The 26,407-nt window shown below is 46.4% G+C and overlaps 1 protein-coding gene across 4 annotated transcripts in view; it reads right to left on the reverse strand.

Moving 5' to 3' along the window:
• The window catches only part of BPTF (bromodomain PHD finger transcription factor), a 70,006-nt gene that overhangs the window by 28,842 nt on the left and 14,757 nt on the right, over positions 1-26,407 (reverse strand). For 3 of the 4 annotated variants that reach the window (XM_089661461.1, XM_089661458.1, XM_089661459.1), the window contains exons 3-16: positions 22,059-22,276; positions 21,761-21,931; positions 19,931-20,098; positions 17,945-18,079; positions 15,929-16,113; positions 13,056-13,411; positions 12,843-12,974; positions 11,260-11,389; positions 11,050-11,182; positions 10,756-10,956; positions 7,336-9,463; positions 3,852-3,976; positions 3,626-3,754; positions 3,383-3,533 (exon numbers count right to left, since the gene is read on the reverse strand). In XM_089661461.1, coding sequence (XP_089517587.1) covers positions 3,383-3,533; positions 3,626-3,754; positions 3,852-3,976; positions 7,336-9,463; positions 10,756-10,956; positions 11,050-11,182; positions 11,260-11,389; positions 12,843-12,974; positions 13,056-13,411; positions 15,929-16,113; positions 17,945-18,079; positions 19,931-20,098; positions 21,761-21,931; positions 22,059-22,276 — 4,362 coding nt within the window. The remainder of the gene's footprint in view (positions 1-3,382; positions 3,534-3,625; positions 3,755-3,851; positions 3,977-7,335; positions 9,464-10,755; positions 10,957-11,049; positions 11,183-11,259; positions 11,390-12,842; positions 12,975-13,055; positions 13,412-15,928; positions 16,114-17,944; positions 18,080-19,930; positions 20,099-21,760; positions 21,932-22,058; positions 22,277-26,407) is intronic. The other variant, XM_089661460.1, reaches the window with a different exon arrangement.

The following is a 26,407-nucleotide window of genomic DNA, read 5'->3' on the forward strand; positions in this document are numbered from 1 at the left end:
AGGACAGGCAGGAACTACCCTTGTACTGATTCTGATGGCAGGATAGAAGGAGAGGTTAGGACAGGCAGGAACTATCCTTGTACTGATTCTGATGGCAGGATAGGAGGAGAGGTTAGGACAGGCAGGAACTACCCTTGTACTGATTCTGATGGCAGGATAGAAGGAGAGGTTAGGACAGGCAGGAACTATCCTTGTACTGATTCTGATGGCAGGACAGAAGGAGAGGTTAGGACAGGCAGGAACTACCCTTGTACTGATTCTGATGGCAGGATAGAAGGAGAGGTTAGGACAGGCAGGAACTATCCTTGTACTGATTCTGATGGCAGGATAGGAGGAGAGGTTAGGACAGGCAGGAACTACCCTTGTACTGATTCTGATGGCAGGATAGAAGGAGAGGTTAGGACAGGCAGGAACTATCCTTGTACTGATTCTGATGGCAGGACAGAAGGAGAGGTTAGGACAGGCAGGAACTACCCTTGTACTGATTCTGATGGCAGGATAGTAAGGAGAGGTTAGGACAGGCAGGAACTATCCTTGTACTGATTCTGATGGCAGGATAGTAAGGAGAGGTTAGGACAGGCAGGAACTATCCTTGTACTGATTCTGATGGCAGGATTATTATTATACAGTATTTATAAAGCGCCAATAGTTCACTCAGCGCTGTACATTACAAAGGGGGACAGAACATGTGACAGAACAATACCAATACAATGCAAAACATGAGGGGATCGAGGGCCCTGCTCTTTCGAGCTTACAATCTAGAAATAGAAGGAGAGGTTAGGACAGGCAGGAACTATCCTTGTACTGATTCTGATGGCAAGATAGTAAGGAGAGGTTAGGACAGGCAGGAACTATCCTTGTAATGATTCTGATGGCAGGATAGAAGGAGAGGTTAGGACAGGCAGGAACTATCCTTGTAATGATTCTGATGGCAGGATAGAAGGAGAGGTTAGGACAGGCAGGAACTATCCTTGTAATGATTCTGATGGCAGGATAGAAGGAGAGGTTAGGACAGGCAGGAACTATCCTTGTACTGATTCTGATGGCAGGATAGTAAGGAGAGGTTAGGACAGGCAGGAACTATCCTTGTACTGATTCTGATGGCAGGATAGAAGGAGAGGTTAGGACAGGCAGGAACTATCCTTGTACTGATTCTGATGGCAGGATAGTAAGGAGAGGTTAGGACAGGCAGGAACTATCCTTGTACTGATTCTGATGGCAGGATAGTAAGGAGAGGTTAGGACAGGCAGGAACTACCCTTGTACTGATTCTGATGGCAGGATAGTAAGGAGAGGTTAGGACAGGCAGGAACTATCCTTGTACTGATTCTGATGGCAGGATACAATGCTTGGTGATTGTAGGCCAGTATATATTCCAGGAAAAGAAGGGCTGAGGGAGAAGCATTGACACTTGGCAGATACAGGTTAGGAAGAAACTAAATTTCAGCGGTACAAGGATGACATGTCAGATCAACAAACGAAAATGGCTGAAGAGCAGTAATGGGTCAGAACTGTGCAGTCATAGTGAGCCTGTGCAAAGCACCACAGCATGAAGCTTGCTGGTAGCAGGCTAATCTTAGAGGTGTGAAAAAAACCTGGTCCAAGCGCCGCACACACCTCCAAAAGAATGAGCCACTGCCAATCGCTCTGCAGAGCAATAGTCATTGTAGCTGATCCCTCTGTTTTGGGGAGGGCAGGCACCCTCTGGTTTTGCTGGGGTGACTATCCAGATCTATGATACCTGGTCTCTCAACCAAGCACCACAGCTGGCTGATGAAAAATTCATCTTCATCAACTGAAGCCAAGACTGATTCATTTCATCTTTGTGGCAGCGAAAAAAGCCGGATCAAGGAGGTCGTCCACGATACCATTTGACCCACTCAAGGCTAAACCGTCCTGGGTTATGATAAATGAGCGCCATTCCACCATCCTTCGGGACAAAGGTAAAATGTTTGAGAAATCCTGTCCTTGGAAAGGGGAACCCTTGAGATAATCCTGTTTGGGCGGTATCGCAGAAGAGTTGGCAAGTGGCTTTTCTATTATTCTCGCTCTTCTTTAGCATTTCTTATTTGTTCATTTCTTCTGATGTGGAACATCCCTGTAAAAGGTTTGCGGTACATCCGCTTTTTCATTTTAATCAGATTACAAGGCCTTCCTCCCTGTAGAAGGATGTGAGGGTCCTTGAGTATAGCGAGCCAAATTGTTTAAATGGTTCACCCTTTTTTTGGCTCTATAGCCATTATTTGTGGCTTCTTGTATGATGAGCACTTGAGTTATCGCTCATCCTCAGCAGAGTTCATGCTCCCATTTGTTTGCCTAAGCGGCCATGTGCAATAGCTGTACTACACTTACTTTGTAGAGTTACGTTCTTTGAGACAACGTAAATATTGCTGTTTTCTGTTTTATCTGAATGTGACTGCTTTTGTTCACTTTGGAATTTTCAATAAAAATGATTGGAAACAAATCCCAGAAAAAACAAACAAACAGTAAATAAAGACCCTTTTTCAATCTACTTTCCATAGAGATCCCCGTCATGCGCTCCTCCATTGCCCACTTAATGGCCTCTTGTCCCATCAGCAGAGATTGGCTACCTATCTTTTCATAGAGGCTAAAAGGGCCATTGCAAGGGCCTGAAAGAAACCAACTGGTCAGGTTGCGGAAGTAAAGAATATTATGACCACCCTCATGATTCATGAGAAAATGTTGAGTATCCTTAATGGTTCTCATCCTCGGTTCCCGAAAATTTGGAACCCTTGATGGTCTTATGCCCACCCTTCACTTTCCAAATACAGCTTGGGGTTCGTACTGCTTTTAAGGGGTGTCCTTGCCCTCAGATTCTCTTATCTCTGATTTTTTCTTCTTAACTCTTTTTTCTAACTGTACTTCTCTCGTCCTTGTACTTCTGTTATGTTATCCCCTTCCCCACCCCTACTTCCCTGCAACCCTCTGACACAATTTACCTCTGCTGGGTATTTTACTTTTGCTGAAGGCTAATCTGTTTAAGTGTCTCTGATTGTATTGTATAACTGCCAATTAGTCCCCTGCGAGGAGGGATCTTATTTTCTAAATGTTTGTACCTTGTTATTTTTCTCAAACAAGAAAAAAACTAATAAAAACTATTGTACCAGAAACAATAAAAAAAAAAAACTAGGCGTTAGAGAGCTCCCTGTCCTAACTCCTTCAGACACTAGGCAATAAGTGAATCCTGTATTGCAGATGGGGGGGTTGGCCACCATCAAAGGGTCACCTCGTAGGCGTGCTTTCGTTTTAAGTTGCACCTAGTGTCCTGCTCCTGACAGTGGTCATCAAACCCATCCATGATTTAGTGAAGTCAATTAACAATAAAGAAAAAGAAGAGACATTGGGAAAAAGCAGAAATGAACCTTTCAGAGAAGCACTTGATCTCCCACAGGTCGAGCTCCTCCTCAGGTACCCAGGTCTCCAGAATGATCGGGCCAGTATGCTTAGGAGTTTCGGGCCTTTTAGGTCGCAGAGCACTTGATCGTAGGCCCTTCCTCTGGGGGGTCGGAGTTTCTGCAAAATAATAGGATTCTTTGATCTGTTCTGTTTCTACATCACAAGTTCAAATAACAGCTGATATATTGGAAGACAGGATCCTTCACTACCTTTAGGTGCTTCTGGAACACCGATTGGGCAGATGATTTTCCTAACACAATACTCCGATCGGATGCCGTACGGGCCAACATCCCTTCTCTTGATTATTTCAGTTGTAGTAATCTCCGTTTCAGTAGATTCTGTGATTTTAAACACATTACAAGTTAGGGATAATGTTTGGTCAGAAAAACATTAAAACCCACATAAACCCCTTTGGGCGATTCTCAGATGGCATACCTGTACGTGTGGTGCCACCACCAGGAGGGGGCTTGGATGCCATGTCATCCCATCGTAAACTTGCCCACAAGAGACGAAGCATAAGACTTACTCCCGCCAGAGATTTCACTGTTTGGAGCCGATACCTGAGAACAGACCATCAGCAATGACCAGAGAGATGTAAAGGCAATCAGGCAGAACCTTCACAATCTATTATGGTTTAATTAGTAAGAAGAACCTTTCCATGAAATTCAAATAAAAAGGGACAAATAACACCTGTCCTAATATTTATTAATTTGTCAAAGCGGATTCTCAACCACACCCTCCAAACTACGTTCTGCATTTTAAAAACAGTAACAAGATCCCAAACCGGTCTCAGATTTAGGATTCATTCACACCTGTGGACATCAAAGTCACATGACAAGTCACAGCCTATTCTTTTCAATGGCACCTGTTCAAATTGGTGCAACTTTAAAAAGTTGCCTGGACAACTTTGATGCAACTTTTGATGAGACTATGATCTGTAGAATGTAAAGTCACATCAAAAGTTGCATCCAAGTCGCACGATTTCCAGGGGTTGCGGAAGTGTGAATGGAACCTAAGATGGAATAGCCAGGGTTCTCTCTCTTGCTGGGTCTACACTGCTGTACAAGACACAATCCTGGAGATTACTCCCTACCTCTTAGTATACGGCTGTTCCCATACATTCCCAGGGAAAATCCTCTGAAAGGAGCATCTAATAGAGATACCTTCAATAACATTTCCACAGGGATATCCCAGACCAGATTTAACAGCCAAGATGGTCACCTGCAGACAGGATGGGTGGGCAAGAATCCCCTGCCGAGGTCCTGAACAGTGGGCAAGGTCTCATCAGGTGGTCAACCACAAGAGAACTTAAAACTATCACTTTCCCTTTTTAGGATATTACCTCCTGATAGTCCACCTTACCCCAATGAGATATTCCAGCCATCCTCTTCCTATTCCATTGGGGTCACTAATCTAATGGAGGTGGGCTCCCAAGTATAGAAGATTCATATAAGGTCTCCTCATGTCACGCTAGGTCCTGGCATAGCCAAGCTTATTCACTTTTGAGCTGCAGAAAGGTGGGTGGCCAAGAGTTCCCAGCCAAGGTTTTGAACAGTGGCAAGGTCTCATCGGGTGGTCAACCACAAGTGAACTTTTAAACTATCACCTACGCAGCTTAGGTCATTGCCTCCTAGTGGCCCACCTTACCACAGAAAAACATTCTAGCCATTCCATTGGGGCCAATGTTTCAATTGAGTAGGGCTCCCAAGTATACAAATTTCATATAAGGTCACGCTAGGTCCTGGGCAATCAAATGCCAACTAAATGCTAATTCATGAGGGCAGCAGCCAGCAGGATAAGGTCCACACTAAAGCCAACCAAGATGGACTCTCACAGTGGAGAACCAGTAAAGGATTGTAAATCAGTGAGTATACCTTGCTATGTGGTGAGGCTATCAGGAGGCACTTTGCCCTGAATGGACGACAGTCAGGAGGTACTATGACTTTGCCCTGAATGGACGACAGTCAGGAGGTGCTATCACTTTGCCCTGGACGACAGTCAGGAGGTACTATCACTTTGCCATGAATGGACGACAGTCAGGAGGTGCTATCACTTTGCCATGAATGGACGACAGTCAGGAGGTGCTATCACTTTGCCCTGAATGGACGACAGTCAGGAGGTACTATCACTTTGCCCTGAATGGACGACAGTCAGGAGGTACTATCACTTTGCCCTGAATGGACGACAGTCAGGAGGTACTATCACTTTGCCATGAATGGACGACAGTCAGGAGGTGCTATCACTTTGCCATGAATGGACGACAGTCAGGAGGTGCTATCACTTTGCCCTGGACGACAGTCAGGAGGTGCTATCACTTTGCCCTGGACGACAGTCAGGAGGTACTATCACTTTGCCCTGAATGGACGACAGTCAGGAGGTGCTATCACTTTGCCATGAATGGACGACAGTCAGGAGGTGCTATCACTTTGCCATGAATGGACGACAGTCAGGAGGTGCTATCACTTTGCCATGAATGGACGACAGTCAGGAGGTGCTATCACTTTGCCCTGAATGGACGACAGTCAGGAGGTGCTATCACTTTGCCCTGAATGGACGACAGTCAGGAGGTGCTATCACTTTGCCATGAATGGACGACAGTCAGGAGGTGCTATCACTTTGCCCTGAATGGACGACAGTCAGGAGGTGCTATCACTTTGCCATGAATGGACGACAGTCAGGAGGTGCTATCACTTTGCCCTGAATGGACGACAGTCAGGAGGTACTATCACTTTGCCCTGAATGGACGACAGTCAGGAGGTGCTATCACTTTGCCATGAATGGACGACAGTCAGGAGGTACTATGACTTTGCCCTGAATGGACGACAGTCAGGAGGTACTATGACTTTGCCCTGAATGGACGACAGTCAGGAGGTGCTATCACTTTGCCATGAATGGACGACAGTCAGGAGGTGCTATCACTTTGCCCTGAATGGACGACAGTCAGGAGGTGCTATCACTTTGCCATGAATGGACGACAGTCAGGAGGTACTATCACTTTGCCATGAATGGACGACAGTCAGGAGGTACTATCACTTTGCCCTGAATGGACGACAGTCAGGAGGTACTATCACTTTGCCCTGAATGGACGACAGTCAGGAGGTGCTATGACTTTGCCCTGAATGGACGACAGTCAGGAGGTGCTATCACTTTGCCCTGAATGGACGACAGTCAGGAGGTGCTATCACTTTGCCCTGAATGGACGACAGTCAGGAGGTGCTATCACTTTGCCCTGAATGGACAACAGTCAGGAGGTGCTATCACTTTGCCCTGAATGGACGACAGTCAGGAGGTGCTATCACTTTGCCATGAATGGACGACAGTCAGGAGGTGCTATCACTTTGCCCTGAATGGACGACAGTCAGGAGGTACTATGACTTTGCCCTGAATGGACGACAGTCAGGAGGTGCTATCACTTTGCCCTGAATGGACGACAGTCAGGAGGTACTATCACTTTGCCCTGAATGGACGACAGTCAGGAGGTGCTATCACTTTGCCCTGAATGGACGACAGTCAGGAGGTACTATCACTTTGCCCTGAATGGACGACAGTCAGGAGGTGCTATCACTTTGCCCTGAATGGACGACAGTCAGGAGGTGCTATCACTTTGCCCTGAATGGACGACAGTCAGGAGGTGCTATCACTTTGCCCTGAATGGACGACAGTCAGGAGGTGCTATCTCTTTGCCCTGAATGGACGACAGTCAGGAGGTGCTATCACTTTGCCATGAATGGACGACAGTCAGGAGGTGCTATCACTTTGCCCTGAATGGACGACAGTCAGGAGGTGCTATCACTTTGCCCTGAATGGACGACAGTCAGGAGGTGCTATCTCTTTGCCCTGAATGGACGACAGTCAGGAGGTGCTATCACTTTGCCCTGAATGGACGACAGTGTTTCTTTAAAGCAGGAAATGTACCTACCTCCACGTGATCCCAAATGTTGGCCGCGGAGAAGGGTATGGCCAGATATCATGAGCTGGCTTTGCATTGTAATTGAACGCAGGAACCTCTCGGATTCCTCCCTTACGAGAGATCTTCTTGAGATCGTCAAGCGGCAGGACAAATATGCTCTTTTTGTTACTCTTGGTGACAAACTTCCGGTATGAAGGGAGAGCCGTTCCAGACCTTGACTTCTTAGTCTTTGTGAATTTCATGAGTCGCACGCGGTCCTTGGTTGTGTATTCTTTACTTACAGTCATTGAAGAAGACTGTGTCCCCTCGGAGGTGGTCACAGAGTCGGCCACAGTTGTTGTAACCACAGTTTTACTACACTCTTGTAGAGAGACGACACCATCAGAGACACTCGGTGACACAACCTTAGTTACAGTAGTGGTTGTACATGACAAAGAGATGTTTTCTGTAGAAGACACAACCGTTGTCTGCTTAGGAGATCCTCCACCACTCGCCTCAACAACAGTCCTCGATGTTGACACAGTTGAAGTTGTAGTGGTCACTTCTGTTACAACAGTTTTTATTTTGGCCTCCCCGTTGATGACGTCCGCTGGTAAACCATTCTGCTCGGCAGAATCACTACTTAAACTGGACTCTTCTCCGGAGATGACAGGAGACGATATTCTTTGAGGCCCACTTGTCTCCACCTCCTCTATACCAGAAACAGGACCGAGCAATGGCCGGGCATCAGGGTCACTAGACATATCAAGGTTCCTAACCTTAGCATGACCAGACCCACGAGAATGTTTCTCAAAGTTGGACGATATCTTTTCCTTCTCTGTGTTCCCTGAGTCTTCGCTCTGGCTGGGAGACAGTGGTGCAGAGTCTCCATTTTTGTCCTCTACGTCCTCCTTGTTCACATCTCCATTCATTAAGGGTTTTGTCACCGGGTCTTTTACGCTTACATCATGATCCGAAAAATTCTGTGATTTTGGCTCAATTTCATGTACAGGCCGGTCATCACGCACCCCGTGGCTTGAGTCTTTTCCCAAATACAGGTCCTTACCATTGACTTGTGGCGTGACCTCTGCCTTTCCTTCTTGAGAATGAATGTTATTGCATTTTATGTCATGGCAGTCAGAGCCTCTGTGTGCAACATTAGTCCTTTCATCTTGGTCTTGCTCTCCATTAGCAGACTGACTTGCACCACCCATCTGGGAGTCAGAAGATGCTTCTTGGTCTGATGTTCCTGCCATTGGACAATTTTCTGATGCCAGCTCAGAATTTTCCATTTCCTGATTGGTGGAGTCTTGTCTGCTGCATTTAGCTTCCTCCCTGACCACATTGGAGTTTGTGATTTCTCCAGGCACCACCGGCTTATTGTTTACAGAATTGGAACAGTCTTTTTCTGGAATGGGCTCGCATGGAACGGATGGAGGGTTTTCTAGGCAACCTTGGTCTTTTTCTTGGCCTAAAGACAACGTAGGTGAGGGCCCAACTGATGGAGCACCGGAAGAACGGTTCTCAGGGAGTTTATCGGCACTGCTCTGACTCTCTTTGGTTTCTGTTGTCTTGGTCGGAACATCAACACTCTGAGAAGAGCTTGGATCGCCATCCCGCTTTTCATCGAGTGCCTTGCTAGCTTCGCTTGCTATAGACCCTAAATCGCCTGTACTTGTCTTGCCACTCAGTTCCTGAGCAGAAGAGGTGCTCTTTGAGGGGACTTGAACCTGCGAGCCTGGAGTTTTATCTATACAAGGAATAGCAGCTTTTGCCCCAGGACCCTCAGCAAGATCCATGTTCAACCTCCTGGCTACGGCTTTGCCAGCGCATAACTCGTTCTCTTTCTCAGATTTGAGTTTGGTGCCTTCATGTGAGCTTTGCTGCTGATTTGAGCCAACAGCCCCAGTCTGTTTAGCGGCACTGCCCAATTTTAGTCTCTCAATCCGCTGTTTTTCTTCAAGTGTGAATTGTTTGACTCGCCGTTCTAGAAGCCCATCCAGCCGAGAGGTTTTTACTTTCTTTTTATACCAGGTCCTCATCTGAAAACCAAGGCTGACGTTTATTAAATCCGCGTCGGGAAAGGTCTCCTCTTTACCGGATGATGATGAATCCAACTCCATTGGCTCATCCTTGACCTGCTCAGAGTCTTCTGGATCTGCAAAGATGAGGCAAAAGTAAAAAAAAGGTGAAAAACCAAAAGATGTAATGTGTTAATGTTACTGAAAACAGAGCAACAAAGTGCACAATCCCACAATCACAGGCGCTGTGGCAGGGACGGGCATAAGGCAATGTACATTTCCTGATTTTATTTCTTTTTAGTTAAGGAAATCTAATTAGTATTCATTTCCATTACTATGCTGTGAAAAGCCGGGGTTGTGACTCCAACTCCAAATTACTCAAGAACTCTCCTATGAATGATTTAGAGCAGTGGTCTCCAGACTGTGACTTTTGCTTGCTTTTATCCAGCCCTTTGGGCATTATTGCTCTCACTGACAAAAATGATAAGGCACTATTCCTCTCACTGACACCAATGATGGGGCACTATTCCTCCCACTGACACCAATGATGGGGCACTATTCCTTCCACTGACACCAATGATGGGGCACTATTCCTCCCACTGACACCAATGATGGGACACTATTCCTCCCACTGACACCAATGATGGGACACTATTCCTCCCACTGACACCAATGATGGGGCACTATTCCTCCCACTGACACCAATGATGAGGCACTATTCCTCCCACTGACACCAATGATGGGGCACTATTCCTCCCACTGACACCAATGATGGGTCACTATTCCTCCCACTGATACCAATGATGGGGCACTATTCCTCCCACTGATACCAATGATGGGGCACTATTCCTCCCACTGACACCAACAATGGGGCACTATTCCTCCCACTGACACCAACGATGGGGCACTATTCCTCCCACTGACACCAATGATGGGGCACTATTCCTCCCACTGACACCAATGATGGGGCACTATTCCTCCCACTGACACCAATGATGGGGCACTATTCCTCCCACTGACACCAATTATGGGGCACGATTCCTCCCACTGACACCAATGATGGGGCACTATTCCTCCCACTGACACCAATGATGGGGCACTATTCCTCCCACTGACACCAATGATGGGGCACTATTCCTCCCACTGACATCAATGATGGGGCACGATTCCTCTAGACTTGAATTGAGCTTATAAGAGACTCTCACTCTTGGTATGGATCAGTTATCGCTGTATCAACAATTCAAACCAAACTAATTTTACTGTGTAGCCTTTTGGGACAGACTTGCAGAGGCACAAAGTCGGTAACTGGAGAAGGGATGATGGAACCCCCAATTTAATAAAAGGAGAACCCCCTCGGAATTGGCCTCATCCTGAGATAAAGCAAGCTGCAGAATCTCGGCTCTGTGGATGGTTTATAGGTGGACCGTACCTTTCTCTGCAGGCCCAGTGTCCTGGTCCATCATATGTTCCCTCTCACTGGCTTCAATCTGCTGTTTAATTTGGTCCCTCTGGTCCTCCTCCTCCTCTTCTTCTCTTTTCACAGCCTTTACTTCTGGTGGATTTGGTTTCCTCTCCTCTTCCTTGGGGGAATCAACCTCCATCTTGTTTTCAGCATTTTCACTGCTCTTTTCTGGAAAGATGACAAGTTGACATGAGACACGCCAACGGAAATAATAATCATCTCTAATATAGAGACACGCAGGCAGAAATCTTGCAGCCTTACCCAACATCTTCCTATAGTTGACATTGGTGTTCCCAGGAAGGCGCGGTACAAAGCGGTGCACATGAGTTTTACTGATCCAGCACCACCCCCCATAGCCGGTGACCCTGTACTCCTCTCCCTTTTGTTTCCATACCTAAGAGGAGAAAAGACAAGGCTGTGGTATATGTATTCACAACTCTTCCCATACCTCAACCCTTGAGAGCCCCCTACCTGATGTTTAATGGGGAACGTGTACTTGACCCAAGTAGCCTGCTGCATGGTTTCCTCCTCCTCCGCCTTCCGCTCCTTCTTCTTCACCTTGTCCTTCTCTTCTCTTTCCATGGACGTCATCCTCCGTAACCTGGACAAACAACACGCTGTAAATGCTTCATTCACCAGAACATGATGGCAGTCACATTTACATCGCCTGAACCCTTACCCAAGGAAATGTCTATCTTGGCCACCAGCAGCAGCCCCCCGTTTTTGTAAGCATCGTCCACAGTCACCATTTACTTCCGGGACTGAGGTGGGAGCTCAGGAGGACACAGTCAGGAAAGTCCTGGTAACCAGAAATAAGTCCGGACAGGTCCCCCTACTAGCATGATCCACTGTATTAAAGCTGCATAAAATCCAAGGCAGGATACATACAGTGGGGGGGGGGGGGAGAGGCGGATGCCTTGGATTTTATGTAACTGTAATAAAGTGGATCATTCTGGCAGTGTGGCCTGTCTGGAATCCTTTATGGTTTTAGGTGCAGCATACAAGCTGGGCGTGCATCCCGCCAGAAAGTGTGTGGGGTGTCACGGGACTACCTGGAGCAGCAGATTGTCATTGTTCATCTAAGTCTTCATGTCTTTGCATTTTCTATTTCTGTTCATATAATTGTCTGACACAGTACAGCCCCTGCTGCAGCCTCTCACCTGGTGACTTGCTACAAAGTTACAATGTACAGTCTTATCACTGGGGGGAGACTGAGGAAATGCCTCCTCCTACGAAGTTACAATGTACAGTCTGATCACTGGGGGAGGGGAAACTGAGGAAATGCTTCCTTCTCCTTCTACAAAGTTACAATGTACAGTCTGATCACTGGGGGAGGGGAGACTGAGGAAATGCCTCCTCCTCCTTCTACAAAGGAGCAATGTACAGTCTGATCACTGGGGGAGGGGAGACTGAGGAAATGCCTCCTCCTACAAAGGAGCAATGTACAGTCTGATCACTGGGGGAGGGGAGACTAAGGAAATGCTTCCTCCTGCCTGCAGCAGACGGAGACATTATCCCAATCTATGTAAAGTCACTGATTGCAACTCCAGGTTGGTATTTATTAAAAGGTGGAGATTTTATGAAAAATACTCCTGTTGCTGTATATTGTGACATATAAGGAACGTATTCATGGAGACGTAAAAGGATAAGTTCACCTTTTGAGAATAAATGAATAAATACACTTTTTGTTTCAGGTGTTTGCAGGTTTTCAATGGGTGCAATGCAAGGCTCCTGCAGACTCTCAGGAAAGCCATCTACTTGCACCTCCAACACAGGCAGGCAGTTAACCAGAGAGCAGGAATCTCAATGAACTACAAGTGTGCTCATCAACGCCCTCGCAGTTCATTGAGAACTACAAGCCGCCAGCCGCAATGGCAGATGGTACTTGTAGTTCATTCGGTCACAAAAACCTGTATAATGCGGCCGTCATTCATTCATTGTCTATGTGCTGGGCACAGCTACAGAGTTATACAGCTCAACATGTAAGTGAGGAAGGAACCTGCCGCAACAAGCGGCCTCATGACACATTGTCAATGATTTATCACAATGATTACCTGGTGTGGCCCAAACAATCTTTCCATATTGGCAACATGACAACAGGTTTAATAGCACACTCCAATATTGCCAGCGCCAGTGCAAATTCGCGGGGTTTACTGCACATCTGGACAGCCTTAATCCAGTTGGATCTGCAGAGAGAACAGCCAGTCATGTTACATTCCTTGATTACAGCCGCAGGTGTCCTGTGCTCATAGCACTGCATACGTTACCTGTGAGAGGCCCAATTAGGATGCAGGAAGGGAGCCGGGATATTGTTCTCCAGCTGGACGATGGTCAGCCTCAGTGTGGATATGGTCAGCACCTTGGACCCGTGCACAGAGCCGTTCCACTTAAACTCTCCAATAGGTGACATGCAGAACTTGTGGGCCAGGTGCCTGCGCTTGTCATGGTCCTCCCGGTGTTGGTGCTTGTTCAGTGCATACGAGTTGGTGCTGTACTGATTGTGGTAAACACGGTACTTGCCCTCTTGTCCCAGTTTGAAATAGCTGCTGAGAATGCCCCTCATCACCACTTCCTTTCGGGTGCTCATCCGTGAGATCTCCCCTTGGGAATTCACCACCAGGACCTGTAAGAGCAAATTCATGGAAAGTTAATACAGTCACTAAAACCTGTCTTGGCTTCCGCCTGCACTGCAGCAGTGGCCATGGAATAGGGTGCTGGATGGCAAACAGTGGCATGGCCCTGAAGACGACCTGCTAGCCTCTACGGTAAGATCAGAAGTCACTAAGATGTCAAAAATCTGCTAGGAAGTATATTCATTCACTAATTCCAGGATTCTACATTCATTCATCCAGCCTGTGTGCGCTGCTGATCTGCAGACTCTCCCACAGATATTGTACCAACGGCCATGAAGTTTGCAGCACAGGACCATTACCACTACGGGAAAGAAAACGGAGCCAGAAATGGATCCAAGACCGCAGGAACAAATACAAATTGTGTGGTCCTGTGCTTCACCCATGCAGGGGGAACTTGAAAGCAGAACTACAGGCAAAACTTTATTTTATTTATTTTTGGAGAGTATGGGAGGGTATAACCCCTCTCAAAATCAGTTTTGTCACATTGCAGAGACTTACTTTCCCTTCCTGTCCCATAGCCAAACAGGAACTCAATCTATAACATTTGTATTGTGGTTTTTTTTGGCTTTTTGTTTGCTATTCTGTCTCTATCAATTAAAATACACCTATGACAAAAATTATAGACCCGTCATTTCTTTGTGGGCAAAACGTACAGAATCTGCAGGGGATCAAATCATTATTTTCCCCACTGTACATGGATTAAAGCAAAGCTAGGTGCTTGCTTCAAATCACTTAAAGCAGAACTCCAGTTAATTGTTTTTTCTACCATGTCGTAGGGCTGTGCCCCCACTGCATGGATCAGCTGATAGTTTTTTCTAGGGGTGAGGACTAAAGCTCACACCTGACCCGCCAATCCTACAGAAAACCGCGCTCCCCCACGATTCAGTGGTGGACTGGTTCTGTCTGTGGAGCACACACTGAATGTGCTGACGTCAGGAACAGTTCATTTACAAGACAGCTGGACTGCAGGGAGAACAGGAGCCGAAGAGACCGGTCTTGTGTAGGGAGGATCAGCAAGTCAGGTCTTGTGTAGGGAGGATCAGCAGGTCAGGTCTTGTGTAGGGAGGATCAGCAAGTCAGGTCTTGTGTAGGGAGGATCAGCAGGTCAGGTCTTGTGTAGGGAGGATCAGCAAGTCAGGTCTTGTGTAGGGAGGATCAGCAGGTCAGGTCTTGTGTAGGGAGGATCAGCAGGTCAGGTCTTGTGTAGGGAGGATCAGCAGGTCAGGTCTTGTGTAGGGAAGATCAGCAAGTCAGGTCTTGTGTAGGGAGGATCAGCAAGTCAGGTCTTGTGTAGGGAGGATCAGCAAGTCAGGTCTTGTGTAGGGAGGATCAGCAAGTCAGGTCTTGTGTAGGGAGGATCAGCAAGTCAGGTCTTGTGTAGGGAGGATCAGCAAGTCAGGTCTTGTGTAGGGAGGATCAGCAAGTCAGGTCTTGTGTAGGGAGGATCAGCAAGTCAGGTCTTGTGTAGGGAGGATCAGCAAGTCAGGTCTTGTGTAGGAAGGATCAGCAAGTCAGGTCTTGTGTAGGGAGGATCAGCAAGTCAGGTCTTGTGTAGGGAGGATCAGCAAGTCAGGTCTTGTGTAAAGAGGATCAGCAAGTCAGGTCTTGTGTAGGGAGGATCAGCAGGTCAGGTCTTGTGTAGGGAGGATCAGCAGGTCAGGTCTTGTGTAGGGAGGATCAGCAGGTCAGGTCTTGTGTAGGGAAGATCAGCAGGTCAGGTCTTGTGTAGGGAGGATCAGCAGGTCAGGTCTTGTGTAGGGAGGATCAGCAGGTCAGGTCTTGTGTAGGGAGGATCAGCAGGTCAGGTCTTGTGTAGGGAGGATCAGCAGGTCAGGTGAGTATATCTTCATTGTCCGCTCCCCTCAAACTAAACAAGAATTTAACCCGTGCAGTGCCAGCACAAAGTCCACAGTATCAACAGAATCCTTCTATTATTACCCCTCATAAATACACAAACTTTACTAACTGGTGAAAATCTAGGAGGCGGCCCAGCCTGGAACCCTCCTGCTCACAGTTTATCGTTTAATACAGAATCTTAGGTGCACCTTGCCCTACAGGACTCAGAATACTGGGGCGCTGTCCAATCCTCTAAAACACAAACACAAATTTGGATAATGTATTCTACAATGAACATTACATCTTAGCAATTATGAAAGTCACAAAAACAGTAAAATAGAAGATACATAATTTAACTTAAGATGACTTCCCCGATTCATTGCAAGCACCACCCTAATAAATGAGCGGAAAATGCAAAGGCAGAAGGTAGAAGTATTGACAGTCACAGAACAGGCCTCAAACCGCAATTCTGGAAGGAATCCTCCACCGCCCCAGGCAATACCTAGGGGATATTTTGGGGAAAAACCAGACACCAGAGAACAGGGGATCAAAACTTTAAAAGATAGATTGAGCAGGCCCGGTCACTCAGCTGACACCAGAAAAGAACTGGAAGGGAGGGAGTCAGTCCACTAAGTGCGGCTGCATTAACATGGCCGACACAAAACACAAACCTCTCTGCCATCCTTATAAATCTTATTAGCTTCATGGACTGCAGCAATGTACTGGTGATTCTTCAACAGACTTAACTTGCTGTCTGGATTCCGTAGTCGGGTCACCATCCGAGAGGGCGTCTTCCCAATGCCTGGGGTCTCGGCTGCCTCTGAAGGACCCTTGTCTGGTTTCACCTCCACAGAAGCTGGAGAAGGGGCAAGAAAACAAGACATGGTACAAATTGTGTGCTGAACTTCACGTCTGTTAACGTCTGGAAACACCATTCTGGAAATGTAGGAATGATATCTTCTAGAAGATGATTATAAAGCTGCAGTTATACATAATTACAGGAATGCCATATAAAGGGTGGAGCTTCAGAAACTATCACTTCCCAACAGGTGGGCGTCCACGAATGTCATCTTTTTTACCTGGATGATGTCTGCAGCTATAGGCATCAACCCAGTATCTTTTTTCAGCTAGCAATTTCCCGTTTTTTAAAAGCCATCCTAGTGGCTGATTAGTCGCTGGATTGCTTTTACAGGCAAAGGGAGGGGACACCCCCTCCAGACACCCACCAGCACTTCTCCCATGTGAGTGGAGAGCCCGGTATCTGATCTGACGGGTCCTGAGGGTTATCATAGGGCTAGCCGTGGACCACCAGATGGTCCCCAGTCATCTCTATGGTCCTGGGAAGCCGGAAGCGTAATCATGATATCACTTCAGATTCTGACAGATGTAAACTCTGCCATTTTTTTCCTGGAGAACAGAGATAAATATTTTTTTTGTTGATTTATTGCTTTCAAAGGTAGAGGAGATATCTGGGGTCTTATTGCCCCAGATGTCTACATAAAATAGGATGTGTTTACATGATAGGAATGAAAGTGATAATAAATAAATAAAAAGGGAGTGTTAAAAAAAAAAAAACTAAGCGCCCCCACCCCGTGCGCAGAAGCAATCACATGCATAGGTTGCGTCCTCATATGTATACAGTGTTCACACCACACGTGAGGTATCGCCGCAAACGTTATAGCGAGAGCAATAATTCTAGCGCTAAATCTCCAACTCCAAACAGGTCATCTGTAAAACATTTTAAAGGATCACCTACGGAGATCTTTAATTACTGTACCGCCATTCCACAAGGGTGCACAATTGTAAATCGTGACATGTTAGGTATCCATCTACTTGGAGTAACGTCACCTTTTCTATTTCACTGAAAAATTGAGTTATATATAGTGCTTTGTGTGCAGTAAGATTTATCAAAGCGCATCTTTCCAAAAAAAAAAAACAAAAAAAGTTTGAAAAATTGCTGTGTAAATACAGGAAAAAGGGCAACACCCACCATTTTTATTCTCTAGGGCTTCTGCTTACAAACTATATATAATGTTGTTGGGAGGCACAGCGGCTAAATGGTTAGCACTCCCGCCTGGCAGTACCGGGGTCGTTGGTTCGAATCCCAGCCACGGCACCTGCTGCCTGGAGTTTGCATGTTCTCCCTGTGCCTGCGTGGGTTTCCTCTGGGTACTCCGGTTTCCTCCCACACTCCAAAGACATGCTGGTAGGTGAACTGGATCCTGTCTAAATTGTCCCTAGTATGTGTATGTATGAATGTAAGTTAGGGACCTTAGATTGTACGCCCCTTGAGGGTTAGGGACTGATGGGAATGTACAATATAGTATATATGTAAAAAGCTGCATAAATTGACGGCGCTATATAAGTACCTGAAATAAGTAAATAATAATAAATAATAATGTTTGGAGGTTCCAAGTCATTTTCTAGCAGAATAATGATTTCTACAGGTAGGATAGTAACATCACAATTGGCCTGGGCTGGAAGTGGTAAATATTGTCTGTAGAGCCGTGGAGATTCATCATAGAATGTGCTGAACAATGGTGGAAGTGGAAGCTACTCACACTAAATGAGAATTAGGATCGGTCTGGAATCCACGGGTTCTGATTTACAAATGGGGGGCTCACCGAGCAGCAGAGACTTGAAATCCCAGGCCATGTATGGGAGTCAGCCATGCACTATATGCTCACCTGCATCCTCTGACTTTGACACGGGTGGCTGAGTCTCCCTCTGTTGGTCAGACGTCGTGGTCTTGGCACGGCTGTCATCGCTGTTAGATTGGGATGCAGGAGGTACACTGGTGGTGGAGGAGGCTTCCACGGCTTCTAGTTAATGGAGAAAAGATTCAGTTTGTGGACAGACAAGTAATGTTCTCTCTACCTTAGCCAGCAGTAGCTCTCTGTACTTTATACAGTATGAATTCCCACAGGTGCACAATCAGAGATGCCCAGCAGGTGGCAGAATTGTAGAGCCAGACAAGGGGTCTGGCCTCCTTTCTAGGATCGGTTAGGGTGAGGAGAGCCCCGAGTTATCTGAGGGCACACGAGACGGAAGGTAGACACGCAGCAGGAAAGCAACAACACGCAAAAGTCATACAAACATAGGGACATCCAATAAACAAAAGAAAATCCTTATTCTTTGTAAGGGGGTGGGGTGGGGGGGTGGCAGCGGCCTATAGGTCTGTGGTGCCCCCCAATGAACCAGAAAAGAGCTCATCTAACTGGAATCATTGAGGTTGATTTTACTAAAACTGGAGAATGCAAAATCTGGAGCAGCTCTATGTAGAAACCAATCAGCATCCAGATTTTATTGACAAAGCTTCATTAAAAAAAGCAGAAGTTAGAAGCTGATTGGCTGCCATGCACGGCTGCACCAGATTTAGTAAAATCAACCACATCGTCAGCTGTGATGAAATGAATGAGATGAATGAGAGGCAGATATATCAGGCAATAGCTTTTTAGCATGTGGCGCCTGGTGGGAATTCTGAGTTGCACAGCCTATCATGGACATTACAAGAGAGTCTCATATTAAAGAGACGCGGGGACCTCTCCAATGGGGAGCAGATGGACTGTGTATGTGGAAAGGGCACCCCCACCCCACATATTATCATACAGGATTTATATGGCGCCAACAGTTTGCTCAGAGCTTTACAATATAAGGGGGGGGGGCGGTACAATTACAATACATTCAGTACAGGAGGAATAGGAGGGCCCGGCTCATGGAGCTTACAATCTAAATACATACATCCTTTACCTGCACTACCTTGCTCCTCTGCAACTGGCATCACCAGCAAGCACTTCAGAGCATGTGACCTGCTTCCCGGTGACAGTGCCCAGGCCTAGCATCCAATTACTAGGTCTAAGCACTGTCATATGACCAGGTTGGGGCGGTGATGTCATTGCTGAGACAGCTGACCCAACAGAGACAGAAAGAAGCTGCGAGGGATGGCAGGTGAGCTGAGTATATAAGGGGTGGGGGGACACCCTTTACAGGGACACCATCATCAAGGTAAAAGTGTCTCTTTAAAGTGGTTGCAAACCCTTCTACTTATATCCCCAGTGAAGTGACCGGCCTCAGGTGATGCACAAAAATGGAACAAATCCTTCTACTTAAGTTGTACCTGTTTATCTGTATTCTTCTCTTCTCTACATTCATTAAAAGTCCAGAACTTTACAGCTTGTCTGAGCTTTCAGAAAGTAGGGGGCGGGGAGATAACTTGTACATTGCAGAACTGATTGGAAGGAAGGGACACCCCCCCTTCACACAGCACACAGGAACAGAGCTGAGCCTGTCTAACACAGCTCCCTCCCTTGTCACATTATCATCTCTTGGTGTCAAGAAAACGTTTCAGAAGTGATTCATGCAGATAGCAGAGGAAGGAGGCAGCAGACAGAAATGACACTTGGTGCTCTGAACTGAGACAAGTCCACACTATAGAGGGATGTGCTTTGTTAACATTTCATGTCTGAGGTTTACAACCACTCTGAGGAAACCTCGCCGGGAAGTGTCATACATAGAGATGGGCAAGAGGTGTGGCATGGAGAGTCTTCCCACTGGAATACCAACTAATGAAGCCAAAGGTGAGTGAATCTACAGATTTCACTTGTAACATAACTACTACATTTGGAGCCGGAGGGTGTAAGGACTGGACAGATGGATCAGGACAGGGATGGTACCTGCAGTAGTACTGGAGGATGAAGAGGCTGATGCCGGGTCAGCGCCGCTTTCCAATGTTTTGCTGCTCTGTGTGGTCTTGTCTTCAGAGTCCTTAACAGGGGTCTCTGGGGGTTTGCTGCCGTTGATAGAAGAAGGGGTCTCCATGCTGCTTTTATCACCTGCTGTCTCTGTATTAGCAAAAACACCAATAATTCAGAAAATTACCATACAAATGTTCACCAATGTTTGTACCAGAATCATAATTTTAGTGTAATTTTAAACAGGACAAATTACAGAATAAAATGCACACTTTTTATGTGAAGTAACACTATTTTTAAAGGATAAGTTCATCTTTTAACAAAACAAATAAATGCCCACTTTTTTTTGCAGGTAAAAAAAAAAGTGCAATTATTTTTTGTTTCTGGAGCCTCTAAAGCAGTGCTTCTCAACCTTCCTAATTCCGTGACCCTTTAATACAGTTCCTCATGTTGTGATGACCCCCAACCATAAAATTATTTACCCAGTAATTAGAATTCATGAGTGTCGTTTTACCTCCAATACTGCAGCTTTCAACACAGTAGCTGCTTTCTACACAGTAGCTGCTCTTTACACATCGGAAATATGTGTTTTCCCGATGGTCTTAGGCGACCCGTGTGAAAGGGTCGTTCAACCCCCAAAGGGGTCACGACCCACAGGTTGAGAACCACTGCTCTAAAGCATTGCACCAGCTCTGCTGCCATGCAGGTCTCCTGCAGACCTGTCAGTGTATCGGTGTGCCTGTACGGGATGTACAAGAAAGCAGATATACTGGCAGGGAGACCGAATGAACTACCACAGAACTCCACAGCACCGTGGTGGTTCATTGAGAACTTCAAGCCAACAGCCGCAGAATAATGTGAATAAGTGACGCGACTGGGTGGGCGGAGCTCAGCATGGCCACATTTATTTTAAAACTGTGACAGTTAGTGGGGGAGAGAAAATCCCCTGCTAGCTGTCCCAACAGGGAGCGGGGGACGGTCTGTACATAGCATGTTACACCCTGAACACGGAAGTAACGATACGATACGTGTTACGATAGGTGAACTTATCCTTTAAACTAACACCGCTCAAAAAGTGAAAAAGAGGGTTTTTTTGTTTTTTTTTTTTAAATATTGGTCTAAGAATTGTTATAAATATATCATAGTTGCAAGAAAACATTCACAAAAAGAAAGCCTTGAATGTCCCTAAACAATATATGTATTATGTTGTAATTGTAAGTAATGAAAGTTATCACCGAATAAACAGGTCCAAAGCAAAAATGTAAAAATGTCTCTGGTCCACAAGGGGTGAACAGTGTAGAGTTGAAGTGGATAAGTGGGGCCGCCGTATCCGATCACTCTTGCAGCTGTCTGCGGGTTTCCCCTGCTGACAGCTGAAGTGTAAACAAAACCGTTGCCGGCAGATATTGGGAAGTGGTATCCAAGAGGATTGGTACTCGTACTTACCGTCCAGAAGTGTATTGGTGCATCCCTACTGAACACCTTATACCTGGTGCCAGGGTGACACCTCCTCAGAGGAACGACAAGCATGCAAACACGTAGTACCTCTGCACACAGGTCTTTGTCCACATTAAAAGTGCTTTGACTTTGCTGAACATTTCACATAGCAGCACATCGGACCATTTCAAGCAGGTTGGCTCCTAATGGGACAAAGGGCTAGACATGGTCCCAAAAGACTGCTATGTGAAATGGGAACTTGACTGTTTTATATTGGCATGCCTATGCAACAAAGTATCACCAACAAAACAGTAAAAAAGACACAATGATTCTTCTCCTAATGGGTCCCATTGTGGAGCAAGGAAGGAACCTCACCTCCTTTCTGCTCTTGGTCCAGCCCCTCTCCTCCAGATTTGGAGATGGAATTGGGCTCTTTGCTACTCTCCCCCTCCGTTGCAGCAACTTCTGATGACTTTTCACCCTCCGCCAGGACCTTGTTCTTCTCTGCTTCCTCCTGCTTGGCTTTCTGACGCTCCGTTATCTCGTCTAATAAAAGATGTAATATAAAAGTTACAAATAAAAAGGCAGTTATTGAACGACTCTCTAAGGGGCCCCTTGAAGTCCTCAAAATCACCAAAACATCCATTACACCTCCCAAGTGTGGAGCACTTACCATTGACCACCGACAGATAGGAACGGTTGTTCCCCTTGGCCTTGTTGGTCAGCTCCTCTGTGATATCCATATGTCGGAGGATCTCTTCTCGGAGGTCCGTCAGGATTTTGCACAGGTCAGCCTCATAATGCGTCTTGTCCAGGCAGTCTAATAGCTCCTCAAGCTGCAGCTTTGTACTGTAGTACCAGATCTTCTTCTCCTTCTCAGACTCTTCTTCTCTGCACAGGAAAAAAAAAAAAAAGGAGCAGAATGTCACCTCCTGGCAGCCATGCCCTGAGCTGGACTCCCTTTAGGCCTTCTTTACCTGGTCACAATCTACAATGGCCTACCCAAGTGCAGGCTCTCCCCGCTCTAGACCATCCTGAACTCAGCGGCCAGACTCATCCACCTCACCACCCGCTCCACCTCTGCCACCCCCCTCTGCCTCTCCCTCCACTGGCTCCCGATTGCCCAACGTATCAAATTTAAACTTCTAATCCTGACCTACAAAGCCGTTCATAACACTGCCCCTGACTACCTCACCAACCTGATCCCCAAGTACCACCCTACCCGTACCCTTCGCTCCTCACAGGACCTCCTATCTTGCTCCCTGGTCTCCTCCTCCCACGCACGACTGCAGGACTTCTCCAGGTCCTCCCCTATCCTCTGGAACTCACTGCCCCAATCCATCCGACTGTCGCCTTCCCTCCCCACATTCAGGCGCTCCCTCAAAACCCATCTCTTCAGGGAAGCCTACCCCACCCTCACCTAACGGCCATTCTCCCTCTTTCCTCCCACCACTTCATCCCCCTCAGCCACTTCCTATTGTTCCACTACCCCCTCCCTCCTAGATCGTAAGCTTGAAAGAGTAGGGCCCTCTTACCCCTCGTACGCCGTCTGTCTTTGTAGTACTGTGCCATGTATTGTCCCCCCTATTGTACAGCGCTGAGCAAACCCTTTGGTGCTATATAAACTCCATGTAATAATAATAATAGCTTAGAGAGGGCCATCTGAGGGAATGCGGTGGAACAATGCTCTCCAAACTGTGGCCCTTTGCTTGTCTATATATGACCCACGGGGTACTATTCCTCATGCTGACAACAGCTATGAGACACCATTCCTTCCACTGGCACCAACAGTGGGGCATAAATCCTCTCATTGGCACCAATGATGGGCACTACTTCCCTCACGGACATCAACATTGGGGCACTAATCTTCCCACTAATATCAATGGGCCCGAGTCCTCCTCCTATAGACCACAGGTGATATTATTTTCATCTCACTGACCACCAAATCTGGTGCACGGTTTGCTCCCACTGCCCACAGCCTGGTCCCCTCTAAAGTGTAAGGGACAGCAAACTGGCCTTTTGTTTCGACGTTTCGGGACACCCCTGCTGTGGGGGACAAAGACGCTTTGTTATGCTGCAGATTCTACTAGTGATATACAAAGTGCAGCAGATCATTTTTTAGGGCAAAGCAGTCTGAATCTCTTTTTCATGTATCACAAATCATGCAATACCTATACAAAGAGGGGTGTTTGTGGATGAAGAGGTGGACCAAGCATGCTGATCACACACTAAGGCTACGTTCACACTAGCCTTGTGTGCAGGCGGCAGAGAGGCGTTTGGGAAGCGTTTTTACCGCTTCCCAAACGCCTCTGCCAATTCTGCACATTACAGCACATGGTGCTGTTCTAACGGGAGCGTTTGCGTCGCGTTGCGGCAAAACGGACGCCTCTGGACGAGTCAGGAGGCTTTGAAGCCTCCTATTCTCGTCTATGGTGCCGCTCCGCAAACGCCCGGCCGGCGTTTGCGGTGCGGTTGTGACGCGGTTGCGGGGCGTTTGCAGAGCGGTAACACCACTCAAACTGCATTATAGGCGTTTGTGGGGCGTTATTAACGCTCGGCAAACGCCTAGCAACCGCCGCTAAACCGCGCATGCGGCGTTTGCGGAGCGTTTGCCGAGCGTTAAAAAACGCTCCGCAAACGCCGGACCAACGCTTGCCAAACGCTATAGGGGCATTTGGCAAGCGTTGGCAAAACAGCCAAGTGTGAACGAGCCCAAAGGGGTTGATTTACTTAAGGCAAATAGACTGTGCACTTTGTAAGTGCAGGTTGCTCCACAGCTCAGTACAAGTGCAGGTGGAAGGCACGTATATATTGCAGCACATCCCTTACACTACATGAAAAATTAGGACCAAGGGTAGGATCAAAGAGTTTTTTGGGTGCAAAGGTGAAACAGAATAAAAAATTCCCCCAGTTTATTGCCAATAATGCAGAGAGTGAAGAAGTACATAGTAGACATCCACTGCACACAACGTGGTGATGTTTACTCAACTTCATCTACATGTTTCGCCATCATGGCTTCTTCAGGAAGCATGTGTGTAGGATACTGATGAAAATACACAAAACAATCATATATGATATAAACAAGTAAACATAGTAGCTCAAAACAGCATGTATGTGCGGACAAAACCCAGAGCTTAGTAAATGAGGTGAAGCTTCAATGTGCAAAGAATAACCAATCATATGCAAGAAGAAAAAAAAAAATCAAAATTTTTACTTGCACATGATTGGATGATTGAAGTCAGCAGAACTTCCCCTCATTTACTAAGCTGTGGAGCAATTGCACCTGCAAAGTGCTCAGTCTATTTGCCTTTAGTAAGCCACCCCCTACAGAACAGTTCTCCTTTGCTTGTCTTATACTGACAGCGTGAACTGATGTGACCTCTAACTCTGAGCAAAATGATGGTGACAACGGCACCATACGATGGACGTATCACATCCCACCTGGACACAATACATCCAGTAGGTGACGTGGTCTTGTCACGCTCCTTCTGAGTGGCCAAGCACAGCTTGTGGATTCTGCAGACATGGCAGGCAGAGGAGGCTCCACCAGACAAATCCCACCATGAATTTACACTGCGAAGGTCAATGTACAGACACATAGGAGACTGACATGTACTCCAGAGATTTGCCTTTTGCGGTTTTTTCATTATTGTGTCAGGGTAAACCTATATTCATGAAGAAAAGCAAAATCATGGCGCACTGTCTCGGTGCATTACCGCGGTGAAACGCGAGACTATTATAATGCATATAAGTGCATCCACACACACCAAAGGGGATTAAAACAGACAAGGAGTCAGTGGTGACAGTCCCAAGTGATGGGAAACCCTTAACCACCTCCCGTCCAGCTGTTGTATATAAACGGCCAGACGGTGGCAGTGCAGGGTCGGGTGGGTGTTTATAAACGGCCTCCCCGCCCCCTGCTTGTGCACGCTCCCTGGGAGCGCACAGCACTGCAATCCAGTACCCGCTGTATCCTCTGGACACAGTGAAACACCGATCGTCGGACGGGACCTCTGTATGAGGTCCTGATCATATGATCACTGATTGCCAATCAGTGATCACATGCAGAGTAGTAAGCAAGATGTCACTTGTGACATCATTGCTTACTATGTGTGAAATCTGTGAATGATCACAGAGGTCACATGGTACAGGGCCATTCACAACAAACTTGTACCATGTGACAAGCTGTGACCAATCACAGCTCACTCAGTAGTTCTCAATGGCTGCAGGAATGCAGACAGAGAGAAAGAGAAATGATTCCTCTTACATCCTATATGGGTGTAAAAGCAATCAGTGTAAAAAATAAAAAAAAAAAAATCTTCATCACCCCCCACAAGTAGTACAGTGTCACCATGGTAACACTGTACTGTGAGAGTGACAGTATGTAAAAAAAAAAAAAAAAAAAAAATAATATAAAAAAATAAAATAAAAATGTAAAAAAAATGTTTACAATTATAATTTTGGGTTATAAACTAATTTGGATTATTTATTTTTTTTTTTTTATTAAAAAGAAAAACGGAATAAATTTTGGCCAACATTTATGATGAAATATTATTTGCAAAATTTTATAAGAAAAACACTTTTTTTCAAAATTTTTGAACTTTTCATTTACATAGCAAAAAAAATAAAAATCCCAGCGGTGAATAAATACCACCAAAATAAAGCTTTATCTGTCTCAAATAAATGGTAAAAAATTAATATGGGTACAGTGTTGCATGACCGCGCAATTTTCATTCAAAGTGTGATAGCGCTGAAAATTGCCCTGGACAGGAAGGGGGTAAAAGTGTCCGGACAGGAAGTGGTTAATGAGGTTATCTGACGCGTTTCAGGAGACGTACTCCCTTCTTCAGAGCTTCGAAGCATTTTTATGAATTTTAATAAACACGCGCTTCACCACGGTAATGAACAGAGAGGGCGCCCTGTTTTTGCTTTTCTTCACCAGTACCAAGGTTTCCCCATCTTCTAAGGGCTGCACCTCAGAGAATGACAGTTACCCCTAGTCAGCGTGAAGATTTGAGCGCT

This window comes from Staurois parvus, unplaced genomic scaffold (assembly GCF_062004578.1).
Source record: "Staurois parvus isolate SC_StPar_1 unplaced genomic scaffold, SC_StPar_1.0 ptg001344l, whole genome shotgun sequence".
Lineage (NCBI taxonomy): Eukaryota > Metazoa > Chordata > Amphibia > Anura > Ranidae > Staurois > Staurois parvus.